This window comes from Phodopus roborovskii, unplaced genomic scaffold (genome assembly GCF_943737965.1).
Source record: "Phodopus roborovskii unplaced genomic scaffold, PHOROB, whole genome shotgun sequence".
Classification (NCBI taxonomy): domain Eukaryota; kingdom Metazoa; phylum Chordata; class Mammalia; order Rodentia; family Cricetidae; genus Phodopus; species Phodopus roborovskii.
The window spans coordinates 15,976,604-15,994,623 of NW_026126511.1; the positions used below are offsets into that span (position 1 = coordinate 15,976,604).

The 18,020-nt window shown below is 41.8% G+C and overlaps 1 protein-coding gene across 1 annotated transcript in view; it reads right to left on the bottom strand.

The window, feature by feature from the left end:
• The window catches only part of Scel (sciellin), a 72,045-nt gene that overhangs the window by 37,820 nt on the left and 16,205 nt on the right, over positions 1 to 18,020 (bottom strand). The window contains 3 exon segments of the mRNA XM_051195257.1: positions 1,049 to 1,108; positions 2,740 to 2,805; positions 4,942 to 5,022. Coding sequence (XP_051051214.1) covers positions 1,049 to 1,108; positions 2,740 to 2,805; positions 4,942 to 5,022 — 207 coding nt within the window.

Sequence of the window (18,020 nt, forward strand, 5' to 3'; positions counted from 1 at the left end):
CTGAGTCACGCAAGGAAAGCGTCATAGGGCAGGTGATTGTGATTTGAGACCTACGTCTTGAAAAATGGTAGGGTTAAGTTAGATGGGCATGGTGACATCGAGACTGGCAGAGATCGCCGCACGGAAGGAATGGCAGAAACAAACATGTCTAGGAATTGTAGAAAGATGGTGCTCCAAGCTGGTATCAAACATGGGATAAATATGTGGGTGAAGTCAGAAATGATTCTAGAACCGAATTATTCTTAAACCAGGTTGGCAAACATAGTCGTGTGTAAGTAAATGGGCAAGGCAGGTATTTACAGAAAAATATCTGGCACTCAGGGGCAGGCATGGGGACAGAAGGGAGAGAAGCCAGAGGAGTAGAAGTAAATTTGAATAGCCATGCTAATCTCTTGTCCTGGACACAGTGAGGGTTTGAACTGGCACAGGGCCATGCATGGACAAGAGACACTGTAGACGTTTAGGTGATACAAACCTAGACTTCACAGAGGGTAAGGGAAGGAAGACCCAAGAATGACTTTAGAAGGTCAAGCCTGAAGAACGGAAGAACAGGAACAGGAAACAGCATGTCTGTGAAGAGAGGTGGACATGGCACAAGGATATTTGGAATGGAGGTGCTAAGGGCTATCTGAGTTAGCAACGTGGATATAGGCCTGGAGATCTGATTGAGACCCGAGGTCACTGGGAAGTGTAGATTCAATGGGTGGTCAAGACGGGCGTCCATGAATGTCAGTACCAACCACTATGCAGGGATGCTCACAGAGAGACACTGAAAGGGCTCTTCTTCTACTTCTTCTTCTTCTTCTTCTTCTTCTTCTTCTTCTTCTTCTTCTTCTTCTTCTTCTTCTTCTTCTTCTTCCTCTTCTTCTTCTCTTTATCCTTCTCCTTCTCCTCTTCCTCCTCCTCCTCCTTCTCCTTAGTTATATACATACTACAAGCAGCACTGGGGATTGGCTCATGTTTAGAAATGACAGGGACAGACGGACAGTGACTAGCTTTTAGACACAAAAATGATGGGAAAGCAAGTTTGAGAGCTTTGGGATCTCACCCCTTGTCAGTTTTCTGAAGTGAAGCAGCCACTCTGATGATGTCATCGAGATCCTTGGCCCTTCAAAGAACAGAAAGAGAAGCAGGGTCAGTGGGGATGGAGAGAGACCGTTGGAGCCAAACTTCCTAGAATTCCTGGTGAAGGAAAGAAAGTGTGGTCCACAGTCAGGAGTGGTGAGTGTAATGGAATCATGACTTGGTCCCATCATCGCCACTCATGGGAGACACAGACACTAGCATCCTTCATTGCCACTGACTTCCTTCCCTTCGGTGGACTGGACCATCAAACTCTCACAGAAGATGCACAGGCATCACTTGACACATGCAACACAATGTGGGAGGTGATAAAGGTTCCACAAAAATGTGTAAGGACAGGGAAGTCAGATTCTTTTCAAGTCTAAGGTGTATGTGTGCTCTGTGCTTCAAAGCAGGGCTCTTCTGAGAGTCAAAAGGACAACACAAAAGAAATTTTACTTTGGGAAACAACTTTGTCATTATTTCACTTATTATACCGATGGAACTATGAAATAGTAATGTCATAATTTTTAAGTTTTTTGTTTTTTTGAGACAGGGTTTCTCTGTGTAGCTTTGGAGGCTATCCTGAAACTCACTCTGTAGCCCATGCTAGCCTTGAACTCACAGAGATCTGCCTGCCTCTGCTTCCCAAGTGCTGGGATTAAAAGCATGTGCCGTCACTTCCTGGCCATTTTGTTTTATAAAAGAAAAAAATCAGGACTGGAGAGATGGTTCATCCATTAGATGAGACTCCCCCCCAGAATAGTTTCTTAGATTACAATGTAATTACATCATTTCCTTCCCCCCTTTCCTCCCTCCACACTATCCCTTGCTCCATTGTCCTCCATAGGGAAGAGTACACCAATTGGTTATCCAATACCAAATCGTCAGTCAGCCTTAAAATTGCACATCAAATAACATTATACAGAGTACAAAATAAGCCATTATCTTTCCTAAGTAATAAAGACGAAGGAGGTATACAAACAAAACATATCCAAAACGAATGCTAACCTAGATAGGATGTGCAAAACAGGTGTGAATCAGGACCATGGGGAAATACCTCCTTACCAAATTAATCCACAAGATGGGTGAGCTTCAGGACAGGCTGAGCACAACTGCTACAACCAGAACCTTTTGTAGTACAAGTCAGCTAAGCAAAACTATTTCCCCTTGATCATTCATGCCCACGCATCAACAGTGGCCTATATCTTGATCATTTATCCTCCCCCCACCCCAGCAACAGTTAGTTATCTTGAAGCAAATACAGGAAATGCAGAGACAAGCAAGCCTCCTTCCTTCAAGGGGTTTCATCTCATCCTGTCCTTATGTTCAGACAATTTTGGATCCCCAATGTAAATCTTAAGACAAATTTAAAGAACAAGAACCTATAAAAGCATGAATTACCTAGCCAGGCATGGTGCCACACTTTAATACCAACACTCTGGAGGTAGAGGCAGAAAGACCTCTGTAAAATGGAGACTGGCCTTATGCACATAGCAAGTTCCAGGGCAGCTAGGGGCACATATTGAAACCCTGTCTCAAAAACAAACAGTGCACTTATTTTAGCTGAAGTTGACTAGAAGACTGATTTTATCCAATTTATTATTTGAAAGGACTCCAACAAAGCATGCTTTACCACTGGTACAATTACACACACGTAGACAGGGATGTCTGTACCTTATATTCTTTTCAGCATGTCTATTGGCTTCTTCGTATGCACCGGCTGTAGTTACATGTATCTGCCTAGATTTTTAAAAATAATACGTGTTAGGTAAGAAACTCTTTAATGTTAAATTATATATATATATATATATATATATATATATATATATATATATATGAGAATACATTGTGGTCAGAAATATAAATATTATTGACAAAAAAAATTTACCTTAGTTTTTTTTTTTTTTTTTGTATTGGCTAAAATTCAACCATCCCCCTTTGTGAATGTCTAAAAAGCACAAGGTGCTAATATTATTACATCAACTGCTTTTCATATATTTTAAACCATGAGGTACATTTAGTCATGTCTGATCTAGACATTGTTCATTTTATTTCCATTCATCAAAGTGTTTTGTCTCTAACTCTATTAAATAATTATATAACATTTTAAATATGAAGAACATTTTCGTTGTTGGGTGCCAAAATGATACTTTTCATTCAAGACTTACTACATATGAATACTACCAAGAAATGTATTTGCTCAGATAAGACAGAAATAAGGTTGCATTTCAAATATGTCTACCACACCAAGAAGGGCAACATTGAACCAACAGTAGTAAATTGTACAATGCTAGGCTGTCAGAATTCATAAGACTTCTCTCTTTTCCTTAGACTGTGCTTGACCTACTTATATATTCTTGCTTATTCTCAAGAAGCTATATTCAACTATTTTTTGTTCTCCTGAGGACATGTGTTAATTACTTCCCTTTCATACTCTTTCATTAAAATCACCACGCTGTGATTAAAGTAATCAGGGTTTTAAAAACATGCATGTTGTCCCAATTTTATTTTTTGGATCATTACTGGAAGGTAGAAAGAACAGTAAAAAGTGGATTTGACCAATTCCTATGGAATTGAGCCTTTTCTGAATATAAAACATGTGCCACCCTCTGGTGTCAATGGTTTTAGAACAGAACTTAGGTGGTAAAGGAACCACCTTAAAAAAAAATCTGTTCTAATTATGGCTTAATTTCTTAACACTATAAGACTAAGAGGACCAATCAGGTAAGACAGGAAACTCGAGATATTGCTCTTATGAGATAATTATAATCACTGCAAAAATGAAAAGTTATAAAACTAATCCATATCATTAATTAGTTCAGTGAAAAACTATTCTCCTGACTCATTAAAGCAATATCCTAAGGACAAAATTCCAGGGATCTGGAGGGATTTTGTGGGTAGAAGTTCAGCTCTGGGGTTTTACCCCGCTAAGGATGAACCATGGTGCCACACACACCAATTCTTTCGTCAGTACTCTCTAGCAGGTTACCCTCTTGTTTAAAAAATGATTCTATAATTGTGACTTAGAATAACAGTCCTATAATTGCATCTTACATGGCATCAAAAATCCCCCTCAAGAGGCAAAAATCACAAAAGCAGTATCAGCAGGCATTCAGGCAGATCTGACATGCTCAGTCTCCACTGAGACACTGGGATTTATCCTGACGACGCTAATGAAAAAATGGCACATCCATCTTGAAAAGTAGTTCAAGAGTATCAAACTATGTAACACAGACACAGAGGAACTGTCAAACCTCCGAATGTGTTTGTAAGTATTAATTACAGAGTGACAAACGTTCAAAGTGGTAAAGAACGTGGGTTTTTCCCGATGTGGAGATCAGTTATTTGGACTTTTCTTCAATAATTATGACAGTTTTGATATAAATCAAAAATGCTTTAGTTGAAAAACAATCAAGGAACATCCTAAAGGTTTCTCTAGCATAACTGAAGGCTTGAGTAGTAACACAAAGCTGTAAGAATATTCCTTATCACAACATATAGCTCTTAATGAGAAGCTTAACTGCAAGACAATGGAAATGAAATATATTCTTATATGTTGTTTAATGTGGTGTATATTTAATAGGCATGAGAATTCATTTAAATCGGGTGCTAATATATAAGAAACTTCATCCAAACTCTTCCAATTCCACTGTCCACGGCTGTTTCAAAGATACAGTTCCCTAACACAGGTAATAGCCATCACTATTCTAAGCAAAAGTAATTACATATACACACAGAATTAGAAGTTCTGTGAGCCTTGCATTAGTGAATGTACACAGAAAGCACAGCCATGCTTTGCACAAAGCCATTCATAAATCCTTTACTGTCATTTCCCTTCAATGTCCTGGCAAGACACTCGGAAGGGCAAGTTCTTACCTATTATTCCGTCTCAGTTGTTTAGGAGACGCAATGGGAGAACAGGGTTTGGGAGGTATTGGAGGGTGAACAGCTGGATCCCTTTTAACAGAAAACAGCAGTTCATTACACCATAGAAATGTTACCCACTTTTACCTATTCACCCACAACATCTATCATGTACATGGAAATATCACTTAAACTCATGACCCAATGTATGGAATTCACAGAGTACAAACTCTAAAGAAGTCAATTATTTTAAATATGGGTATTTTAAAGTAACTACAGCTGGAACTATAGCATGCCCTTCAATTAGTTTAGTATTTTGCTAGTATATTTAGCGAGTCATGGCATAGTAAATGGGTCTCTGGTATTAACGAATAAGTTTCTTTAGGGATTATGCCAACTCACAGGCAGACATAGAAACATCAAGATAGTTCTTATGTTATAGATCTCAAAGAAAACTTGGTTTGGAGAGTTTTACATGATTCTTAACTATCAGTAGATGATACTCCAATGATAGCAAAACATAAAATATGCCATTAGTCAACTTGTAATGAGGCACCAAAGTAGACCCAAGAGATTGCACATGGCTGAGTGATGAGGGGACCGGAAATGGGCAGAGATGTTTAATTTTGAATGAAGTCAGCTCCTTACCAAAGCCAGGTCACTCTCCAGCCTCCCACCTCTCACCCCTGCCCTTCAATGCTTCTCTGTTGCCCCAACACTGAGTTCTCTGCACCTAGTGAAAAGTGCCCAATGGTCTGATCCCCTAGTCCTTTGTGGCTGCTGAGTGATATGCACTCGACTACTACAAGGCCACCTGCATTGCCAGCTCCATGGCAATGGGTAACTCTCTTCTGCTTCTTCATCTGTAATAAGCTCTCTAACAGGATCATTGGGGGATTTTCAAGGCTGAATGAAATCATGGCTTTGGTCAGCAAGCATCACTTGGTACCTTTCTCTGTGCAATACACTATGAAGTCAATAATGGCTTTTGTTTCCAACAGGCAATATGTATACAAATAAGTGCAGTTGTATAAAAGCAAATCAGAGTAAAGACATAGAGTAATGGGAGTAGGGAGAGGACGTAGGATGGTGGGGTAGGGACTCATATCTTATTAGCATAGCTTTGGAGAGACCTGCGGGAAATGATAAATACTCCCGAGGACATCTGGGACATCAGCTTAGAGATGGCATTTGACACTTGAAACTGTATGAGATAACCAAGGGAATTAATGCAAAGAGAGACAAGGATGCCTGCCTCACACCCCGTGTTATTTAGGGGTCAGGAGAAAAGAAGATGAATTGGGGGGGGTACCCTAGAAACCAGCCCAGCCTGACTGGCAAACCAAGAAGACAAGGACTGTGAGACCAGCATGGCTGTGGCAGGGTGGCCAGGTCACCCCGAACCCTGACAGGACATTGCGTATTTGGGGGCGCTGTTGTGCACACTATAGGAGTAGATTTAGGAGAAAACATAAAAGAAGGAAGAAAGATCGATTTACAGTAAGGTCCAAGGTCATGTGACTGTGTGCATACATACATGTGTTCTTGTGTGCGTGTGTGTGTGTAACTGTCTGTCTGTCCGTGTGTGTGCATCTGTGTGTTTGGTCTTTGATAGAAGCACAGGTCAGATCGTATCACAAGGCAGAGAGAAGACCAGAGAGCAGCACAATGTGGTGACACTGGACAGGGATGGGCATGGTAGCCCAGGATTGCAACAAGACATTGTGGAGTCTAGGAAGGATGGGAACAGACATGGGATCTGGAGACTGTGGCTCTGTGGAAAAGATGCCATGATCCAAGAGCTGGTGTTTAAGGTGAGGAATTGCCAGACTCAGGACTGGAGGGAGAGAGCTGAAGAGATGAGACATGGCGGTAAGAATAAAGCTTAGGGAGTGACATTGAGTGGCCATTTACAAGGGCCCGGCCCGTGTGCAGTTAAGATAGAGAGAAGAAGATCTCTGGAAAGAAGGCCCAGAATGTAAAATCCCAGAGATGGTGCCCTCCACATAGATATGGAGATCATCAAATACTATGATGGGCTTGGGGTGTTTAATGGAAAACAGAGAGTCTGCGGTCAAAGTCTCTGAAGACTGGGTGTCTCAGAGGCCTTCAGAGGAAGCCAGTGAGGAAGAAAAGTCCATGACAACATGGCTTCCAATGAGAGATAGAGCTTAAGGAGGGAAGAATTAAAATAAAAGGGGAGTAGAGACAGGACCAAACAGGATCCCTTTCTGGCAGAAGAGAGGAGATAAAACACACTGACAGGATGAGCAACGACTGAGCCAGGCTCAGGAGTAGGGGAGTTTGATGATGATGGATGCCAGCCAGTGTGGTAAGTTTGATTCAGGTTGTTATCAGTGTGGTGACATCAGCGATCTCAGAATTTGTGATGATGGCCAAGTAGCTGGAAATGACCTGACTGGATTTCTTATGGTGTCAATGGACACATGCCTTGGGGACATGATGGATTTTGTTCTGAGGCTCTTGAGGATCCCGGGCACAAGGGTTTCCCAGCTCTTGGTTCCATGGCAGTAGGCAGGAGTCACTAGAACAATCTGTGTGGAAATACTCTCCCCATTTTACTTAGTGTCCAATTCTACAGCTGGGATGATCTCATTTACATTGGCCCCATCATCTTTTCTCAGAAACTATCCTTGTGATGGGCACATACATCAACTAATAACCAGTAGTGTATCTCTGTGGATTTGCTGATCAAATGCTTTTCTTCCAGAAACAGATGGAAGATAGGGAGTAATCAATCCAGGTAACACTAGGAGCACTGGCTACACAGACAGGCAAGAGCGTAGTTACCATACGGAAAGGACAGTTACAAAAAATGGGAAGTAGGTCAATGCTGAGCTTTGTTTATGTCAGGTCCACATCAATGGAATCTGAGACGTCCTCTATTTTTAGAATGGCTAAGGCTTCAAAAAGGTGAGTGAATATTTGTTGAGTGAGTCTGGGCAGAAGACATTCGGGGGGGTCTGAGATGGTTGGGGTAGTACTCAGGAAAGAAAGATGGGTATGAGGCCATGAAAGCCAAGAACAGTGGAACATGCTTAGTTCCCTGGGTGGAAGGTTTACACCCTGCTGGGTCAGCCACAGGGCAATGCCCTGCGAGCTTCGCTACTTCACCTCAGAGGGGCTGCTTTGACAGCCACAGATGATAGAACCCAAGCCTGGTGTGAGGGGAGGATGAGAAAAGTCATTCACACTGTGCCAGGAACATTGTGTGATCCAAGCAGGGGGATTGAAAAATGAAAGGCAGGCAGGAAGCTGTGGCCTGGAGTGTTGCGGAGAGAAGGAAACAAAAGACGCTTTTTGGAGTGATCTTAATCCAATTCTTCTTTGAGACGTGACTGTTGAGCGTGCATGATGCCCCCACTCTCTCCTCCACCCTTCCTGGCACCCTGCAAGCTTTCACAGAATCTATACCACATGCCAGTGGATGTCATTGGAAAGAGTTGCTTCAAGGAATAAAACGGCGTTTTGTCAAGAGAAACACATGAAAACTTTCAGATTGTAGCACAAAGACCAGAGCTAGGAAGGGCTGTTTATGTTGGCTGTTTTTCACAAGCCTCTGCAAAGACCATTTCTGGTTTCATTGTTGCTATGGGGTAACATATGTGTCTTGGGACTCATCTCTTACTTCAGCAAAGCCTCAGTTCCACCAAAGGCAACGACACTCATATTTAATTGTGAACGCCCCTCTCCTCTCGCTTCTTATTGCGTTTCTTCTTTCGCACACACAGAATTTCCCTTCTAGCAACAGCAAAGGGGGCGTATGCACCAAGAAGGAAGCTCTCTGCTGCTCTGGCCACCTTGATTGACGCCTGGTACAATGTGGCCCCACCAGGATGGACTCATTCCCCTGAAACCATCCCTGAAGCAACATTGTTGCTTCTATAAGTGGCCTGGGTCATGGTGTTTTATCACAGCAATAGGAAGGTTGTTAATACAGTGAGGACCCGCTACCCCCCAAACCACAATTCCCTATATTGAAATCCTCAAATACCAAAATCTCTAATGTCTGCATTCCTTAAAGTCCAAAATTTCAGAAAATAATTCTAGGAAAATAATTTGGCAGGCTCTCACACACATAATTTTATTAGTTCTATAAGCATAATATATGAGCACCCTCCCCCCCCCCCTCCCAGAGCTAGAAGGTCATGTGATTTCCCTTAGGTCACATAGCTGGCAAGCATCTCGGCAACATTTTGGTGCAGTCCTTTCGATGTCGTATGTTCCTTTCCTCTTTATCAATCTACATCTAACCAAGTATTTTAAATGCAAATTTATCTTCCAAAGGCTGCTAAGTCAGGCATGGTGGCACATCCCCACACTCCCAGCCGTTGGGAGGCTAACGCAGAAGGATTTGGAGTTCAGAGCCAGAGAAGCGGCCATTATCAATCAGTTCTACAAGAACTTGCACCGCAGCTACCTGTGTCTCGGTGTTAGGACAGACCCCCCCTTGCAAAGAGTGGGTGTGGCCACCCACTCTTGCAAAGAGCACAAGGCAATGTGCAAACGGAAGTGACTGTAATGATTTGTGACTTTCTACTGGCTGGGGGTCACTACTAAACCCTAAACACAGTCAGAGTCCCACTATTCCTGTTCCAGACTAGTTTTGCAGCCGACTTCCTGTGAGCATGCAAAGGATGCTACTCTTCCTGAATCTCAGCTTCTTTACCTACAAGAGACAGGCTGCTGTAGGTCTCTGCATGGCCATCCAAGGAGACAGTTCCTGCCGAGAATTGTCCATCCCTGGAGGCCCTGGCTACTTTTGATAGATCAAGTAACTTGACATTGAATGTCCGGCTTTTTCAAATGTATGTAGATGCTGCTGTGGGTAATCAAATTTATTTTAGCATTGATCTAGAACCTAAGTCCACAACAGTGAGTTCCCTAATATGGATGTGATTTTTACCTCCCAAAGGCTGTTCTGTCAGAAAGATTGGTTCCTGGTATGGAAATATGAGGAGCAGAAACCTTCTGGTGGCAGGCTCTAGTGTAAAACGGCTAGAGAATCATACAGTATGGATCCTACTTGAGCTCCCATAGAGGAGAATTAGTAAGAAAAGAATGAGCCTAATGTCTCAATCTGGTAGCCTCTCTCAGGAGACCCTCTCCTCTCTCAGACACTCTTGGGATAAGGTCTTCACCAGGACCTGGACATACGAAGCCACCTGATCTAAGATTTCATTTCCAAAGCTATGAGCTAATCTCTTCCAGATAAGAACAGAGCTTCAGATTTTCCCCTCTCTTGGGGGAAAATTCTACAGTTGGTCAATAGATACAACCTATGAAATATTAGTTCAGTCATACTAGCTTATAGTCCTTAGCTTTGCAAAGAGGTGGTAATAATAGTATAGCCATCATCAGGTGGGGCGGAAAAAACCACGTCAACTCTAAAGTGGTACCTTCTCAGAATGAATTGACCATGTAGACCTCTATGTAAAACACGAAACTAAAAGATAAGTAGGAGAAACTCCTTGTAACCACCGGCTAGACAAAGAATTGCTAGACATGATACCAAAGGCACAATTCACTAACAAAACCTGACCAATCAGATTTCAAGATGTTTTTGTTCTAACAGATATATGGTTAAAAGATTGACAATATCAGCAATAGATTGAAAAAATTGTTAAGTCACATACGTGATAAAAAGATGTATGTTTTCTAAACTCTCAGAACTCAGCAGTAAGCAAATAAGACACCCAAAAGGCAAAACACTTGAAGGTATGCTTCAAAAGAAGTTTTGTATACTTCACAATTTGCTTGTACATTTGACAAACAAGCAGACAAACGGACACATTGCAAGTTTCCAAACCATATTGAGATAAAATACATATTAGAATGGCTAAAGGTTTTTCTTTTTTTTTTTAAACTGGAGATAATTAAATCACATTAAGGAAACAGAGCAAGTAGAACTCTCATCCTTTGCTGGTGTGCATGCAAAAGGGACAGACGTTTTGAACAGAACCTGTGAGGTCTTTACAAAGGTAAGCATGCACTTATCACCCGACCAAGCAACCCACTCATTGCCGTTTGCTTAAGAGAATCATCAGTCACGTGTGCTCACGTAAACCACGTGTTATGTTTTTCCATCACCGAGTGGGTAGGGTGCGTAGATGAAGTGTTCATCTCTACAACAGAACACTACTCACGATAAAAGGAGACTGCTGATTCACACAAGTACTTCGATGTGTTGTGCGTGCACTACACACATTCAAAAGACTGCCACCATCTGAATCGTTCTGTGACTCTTTTTAATAGTTGACAGAGGAGAAGACAAACAAGTATATCCCCCCACTTTCCAAGTAAAGACAGTCTTGAGACAAATAACAGTCTTTGCATGCTCTCCCATTTCAAATGTCCTTCTAAGACACTGTGGTCACAATTTCCCCGTCACCCAGGGCTCCCTGCCTGCAGCTTTTACTCCAAAGCCAGCCCCCTTCCCCTGCTTACTGTACAGGGTAAACCTCCCTTGCCTTACTGAGCTCTACCTCTGCCAATATCAGTAGGGAAGAAACCTGATTTAGGTAACTCTCACTACAAATGGATTACCAGAGACAGCCATTTAGATGTGCCAGGTAGTTTGTGCTTTGAGCTGGAATATAAGGTCTCTAATAGAGATTTGGGCAATGCTGCTGGAGAGTGAAGCCCATCATTCTTGTCCAACCTATCTGGCTTTCGTGGTTGGGGCAGGATGATATTTTGGCAAATGACAAATCTAGGTATCGTGACTCTCCCAGAGTTTTCCTCATCTCTGCTTTGGGCCTGGAACATCTCTGCTTCAGCATCCTCAACTGGTCTCAGGCAGACAGAAACAAGGGGGACTCCAAGGACTAAGAGAGGAGCCATGGGAAACTGGATTGGGCAGTTTTGGTTTTCACTTGTTTGAATATATGAGCTGCTTAAAATTGATGTGGAGAGGCCCAGGGCTGCCTGAGTTGTCCCTATGCAGCTAAAGGAAAACCAAGTCTTTGCTCAAGGTCAAGGCCTTTACTTGCTCATGCTGATCTAGCTTTCTCATTCTACTCCAACGTTACTTTAAAGAAATAACAAACCTTTATCCAGGTTAATGTTTTAATTATTTTGGATGGTTAGAGTATGTAATCTGGACATGTGGGCATGAATTTTCAATTATCTATACTCTGGCATGTTGCCGAGTGTTAGACAATATTAATACTTGTGAGAGATTCTAGTTAATGTAAAGATTTTTATTGAGATGAAAACAAAATCTGTGTGTGTGTGTGTGTGTGTGTGTGTGCCTGCGCGTGCGCGCATGTGCACGTGCGTGCGTGATCAAACTCTGTAGAGGAGTTGACACCGATAGAGTTAAAAATGCAGCGCATAATTAGAAAGGTTACATTTTACCATTTATAGTTACAGACAGAAAATATAACTACAGAGCAAGGTTGCTATGGCAACTTGCTTCGCAATCAGGATTTTTTTTTTCTCCTCTAATTCTACCAATCCGCTGACTGGAAGTGGAAACCATGAAAGAAGAGGTTGTAACAAAACAAGGGTGACAGAATGGTGGCGTGTAGAAGAAAATAGTTATTTTCTCATTTTACCAGGTATGTGTCCACTGTCTTACTTTTATCTAAAATTCATTTCCTTCCTTGTATTTGAAGATGACTCCAGAAGGAAACATACTGGCTTTATTTATTAGTACTGGAAATGGAGCCAGCGGCTGCCTTGCTCTTCCCCACTCAGCACTCTGGATAGCGTTTATGAATATTTATACTGTCTGTTAAGCGAGCACTTTAATATGTCTTAACAAATCGCTTGCTTTGCTTTCAGTCACGGTCTCAGTGTGTGGCTCAGGCTGGCCTTGAACTCATGAGCCTCCTGCATCCACTGCCCATGTTGGGATTGCACCATAGTACCTGGCTAGCAAAGTTCTTAAATGAATTGTGTGTGTGTCATCTAACCACTAAACCTCAAAAATCTTCCAAGTATTTGGAAGTGTTTGAATCCGTTAAGATGTAACGTTTGGTTTAGAAGGCAGAAGGCTGTGTTCCATCGCTGTTACATCCATGTCCCATGTCTTCTGTGTGGTACTTATCATCCGTTCTTTCATTGGCTCTAGCCTAGGAAACACTATCACGTGACAAAATGTGAAGTTAAGAGCCAAATAAAATTATACAGATATGAATTAGTGATTTCTGACAAGTTGCTTTGTGTCAGACTTTCTGTTTTAAATAAAAGCAGTGAGGGAGAATCGGCCAGATAGTTTCCCGTATTGATGCGTGTACTTTCTTCTACTGGAGCTTCACACTAGCATGTAGTCAGAGTCCAAATGTCAAAATAACACAGTGTGGTTATTAAATATAAAGCTGGGACTCCAAACCTGGAGCTTACCAAAGATATGAACGCAAACACCCATAATACTTTCTGCCAGCAGCCATTTCACCGTAAGATATCAGGTTTAGAATGACGGGATTCCCTACCACTCGGGAAGATGCCTGATAAAAGATGGCTAGCCAGAACTCCCAATCCAGGGTCCCATGCACACAGCACACTTGTGGCACTCACACTACGCTTGAGCACACTCGACATGCGCCATCGTTCTGCCATCAGAGTTTGAGTCTTCCTCCTTTACGCTCCCCTCCACCTCACTATGCCTTAGCCTTACTCCTTTAACTGTCACCTACTACATCACAGATGCCTCTTCCATTGCCTGCTCTTATGTGCTGCCCCATATTCTGGCGGTATCTCCACCTTTGTGGTCATCAGATTTCCAAGGACCACTTGAATTGGCCTCCTTGTTCACTGATCCCTGGTAGCTAAGTAGGGGTTAGGTCTACATCTCTGCATTTCTGGCATCGACCCAAGCACTTTCTCACACATAGACAGAGGTCAACAATTACTTTTTGCAACGGAAAGAAACGGGGGATGGTAGAAAAGTATTTAGCCAGCCATCAAGGCAAGCACATAGGATAAGGTCCAGCTAACGGCAAAGACGCAGAGGGGGTGACAATCTGAGAAAATTGCATTGTTTTATATACATTAGGAATTAGAATCCAAGGGTGAATATGTGATTGTTGATAAATCACTATAGATGCATTTCTTAATGCTGCGAAGGATTACACGATGACTCCAATTATTTGATGAAAATACTGCAATAATTGTTTAACGCAATGTACTATTAGCTGCCAAATGAAGATTATTAACAACAATGTTTCTGAGTCCAGCTTTCAGTGAAAAATACATCCCTTGAACAGCATCCCGCATTCATTCCCTTGTTTGATATTTTCTCCATAAGTAACTTCTTTCTAAATATGCCATCCCTAAGTTAGGGCCCCTTAGCATCTTACCCGGATGCCTCCCCACCCCAACCCACCCCCACACCCAAGCATTTCTTATTGCTTGAGAATTCCCTGCACAGAAATTCTAGTGTCCCGGAATCTGCCTGCTCAAAGCAAAGCACCCTAGCAGCATCTTCTGTCCCACTGTACAAGCCCTGGACAATCATTTCAGCTGACACCGAGTCATTGTATCATTATGCTTAAAACCACATTGGGTTCGAAAGTCCTTCCTTGTGTAACTTTTCTGCTTTTCTCCCGGGATCTGTCCCCCAGAAGTTTGCCAGGGGCATCAGATCTCCCATGGGAAGCTGATGCTTCTTCTGTGAATCCACACTGGATCTTGTGTTGTGGCTAAACTGGTTGTTTATGTCTGTAGTTTACACCTTTAGCTCCAGGCTGCTGTGGCCCCTAGGAGCTGTGGTACATGGGTTTTCCAGCACACTCCCAAATGGCATTATCAGGACACGTAAGCTCCCCCCTTATGACCCTTCATCTCCCAGGAGTCCCCTCTACTTCTCTCCTGTGAGTGTAACCCATGTGCTATTTATTGCCTTTTGAGAGAGTCTCACTGCTCTGAACAGGCAAACCGCTCAAAGCACCAGCCAAACTAAGCTCAGCGTGCTACTGCCACCTAGTGACGACTTTTCCTAGGTCAACACTAATCTTGAACAGGGGAGTCAATGATAGAAGCTATCAATGTGGGTTTGTGACTTGAAGTAGTCTTGTTGCAAAAGGGCTGAACTTGCAAGTCTGGAGGGACAAGTGTCCTTTGGTGTCCCGGCATTGATACTGATGCTGAAAGTCAGAGCATGCCATCGGCTGTGAGCTTTGGGAACATCAATACATAAAGATTTGGTATAGGGTCTCGGAGAAGAAAAGATGACTCAAGGAATTGTTTAAAGGAATGTCTAGTCTAGCTGTGCAGTGTGAAAGGGCAAGCCTCTGCAGGACCTGCTAGATCAGCAGCTGGAGGGAGGGGGGATCAAACCCAAGGCCATCAATGACCTAAGCAAGAGCCATTCCCAGGAGATGAAGATAATGGAAAACAGCAAAATGCAGATGGAAATCTTATGCAGGGTGCAAAAGAGAGGAATACCAACCAAGTGGATCTGAGGAACCTGCCCAGAAAACGTCAAAGACTGTATTTTTAAAATGAAAGATTTGAATACAGGGAAAACAGTGTAGCAGAGGCTTGATCCTAGGGGCAGGAGAACAGACAGATGGGTGTAACAAAGTACAACTAATAAAGTTAAAAAATTTTATTCAGTCTCGATAAAAATGAAAGGAAAATATTTGCACTAGTGGCATCAGATAAAACTTCAGAGAATATAAACCGGCTGACAAATCTTGATAATTCAAAACATTGTGCTGGTTATTTGTGTTTCAAAACATTTACAAGTGGGTAAGTAGAGTGACCTCAGAGATCAGCTGGAAGAGGGAGATGGGTTTGCTTAAGCGGATTTTATGTGCAGCGTCCACTATTATGGATTTGTCTAACGTTCATCCCAGATAGAATTAAAACCTTTACATCTTTCAATTTTGCCCTCTACTTTCTTCAATTATTCATAGCCGAGCCCTTCATTTCAAGACTAATGTATATAGAACAGAAAATTATCATGTTTAAGAAAATTTTATTCTATGAGTCTTAGAAATTTTTGTTTGGAAATTATTGAAACCAAAGCAAAGTCATGAGCAACAGCTACGTGATTCAAACAATTTATCACAGTTTATTTTGAAATGTGAGAATCTTTTATTCCTTTTCCTTAATAAGAGTAAAGCCAAACAAAATTAAATTTTTTACCCAGTTTTATTCTTGACTCTTAAAGAGATTTCCTTAAAGAAATTTGAAGGTGATGTTTCAAAAATTAAAATTGGCTTTTGTGCCATTCACATTTTCTCCTGTAAAAAAATGTTTTTGCTTTATTGTTTACAATTTGGCTCATCATCGGGTTTTGGAATTTTGCACATAGTTAAGGAAAGGAGTCCAGACTTAGCTATTGGAAATGTTTAAGTTACAGGACTATGTAAAACTTAGAACATATGAGGGATTTGGGTTTGTTTTTGTTTATCTGCTGTTTTTTGTTTTGGTTTGGTTGGGTTTTTTTTTTTTTTTTTTTTTTGAGACAAGTACTTTTTTGTTTAGCTATAAATGTGATTTTGGTGGGGAAGGGTAGTTTGTTTTGTTCTTGTTATTGTTGCTGTGTGTGGCCCTGGCTAGTCTGGAATGCTCTATGTAGACCAGGCTGACCTTAAACTCAAGGAGATTCACCTTCTTCTGCCTACCAAATGCTGGGATTAAAGGCGTGCACCTAGGCCAAATGTGATTTAAAACAAAACTTTATTTTAACTGAGCTTTCAGACTGGTGCATAATTGTTTAAAGTATAGCCTCTTGTTTACTTAACTATGTAGACACAGCTATAGTTAAAGATGTAGACATAAAAGTTAGTATGCACATACAGATAGATTTACAGTCACAGGCATGAGCATCCATGTGTAAAGATAGAGATAGACAATAAAAATATGAAATCATGCCCTTTGTTAATAAGACAGGTCGAGACCCTTTGTTCCGATTTCTGTTTCATTAAACAAACCTTCAATCCAAACACAACTGATTTTGATTTCTTGACTAGCACATTACCAGGAAGCAAAGGTTGCAGGATGTGAAAGGTTGCAGAGAGGGCTAGGGAAAAATGATTGGGAAGAGGCTGTCTTTGGAATGGTGGTGCAGTCTTAAGGTCTGTTTGAGCATTCATTGGGGTCAGAGATAAAGCAGCATGTCAAGGACAGACTGCATCGTGAAGGCAAACCTGTGCAATAAACAGACAGCATTGAGAGGAGCAGTAAGGGGAAAGTCAGTTCTCTGAGAGAAGAGGGGAGGGAGGGGGGAAGAGAGAAGGGAAATGACCCCAGGGCACTAGCCAAAGATAAAGAGAAATAATTTAACATTATGCTCCAAAGGCGTTAACAATCATAGTCCCCCGGTTTTGTCTGTCTATGACCTATTCTCATTTACTTTGGTCCCTTTGGGAACAGAGACCTGTTTTTATAGCGTTCTCTCCCTTTTGTCATTAATAATCGCTTCTATTTTTTTTCAGTATTTATTAGAAAGTCTACCTACCAACCCTGGGATAGGTATATAAAGATGAGAAGCAGACACTGTGCCCCTACTCCAAGGAAGAGCTCCTTAGACTCAGACCCTTGCGACACTGCCAATATCACCTCTTTCCCTGATGTTCAGTGAGAAGTCCTTCAGTTTAGACAGTATGCAAATAACGGGAGCAGAGAGTTACATTAATCAACAAAACCTAACAACTTCTCATTCCTTAGTTCTAAGCCGGATGTTTTTTTCCAACGGAGCATTATTATTCATTCTATCTTCCCTGTAAGGCACGTTTAGCAAGTTGATGAATTGTTAGGGCTGATAGCCAGGGCTGCCAGCTTCAAGCAAACCCATCCATACCATCTCAACAGGCTTTGCATACATGAGAACTTGACTCATGACCAGCCCTTACCCGTTTTTTACAAAGTTCATTGCAATGACAATTTCTATTAATATCAGGAGCAAGAAGAATGGGTCAACATAAAAAGTTAGTTTATACTTCCAGCAAAAATACCATTTGTTTGTTGTCTATCAAAGAAAAAATTGAAGCTGGGTGGTGGTGGCACATGACTTTAATCCCAGCACTTGGGAGGCAGACACAGGTGGATCTCCGTGAGTTTGAGGCCAGCCTGGTCTACAGAGCAAGTGCCAGGAGAGGCTCCAAAGGTACACA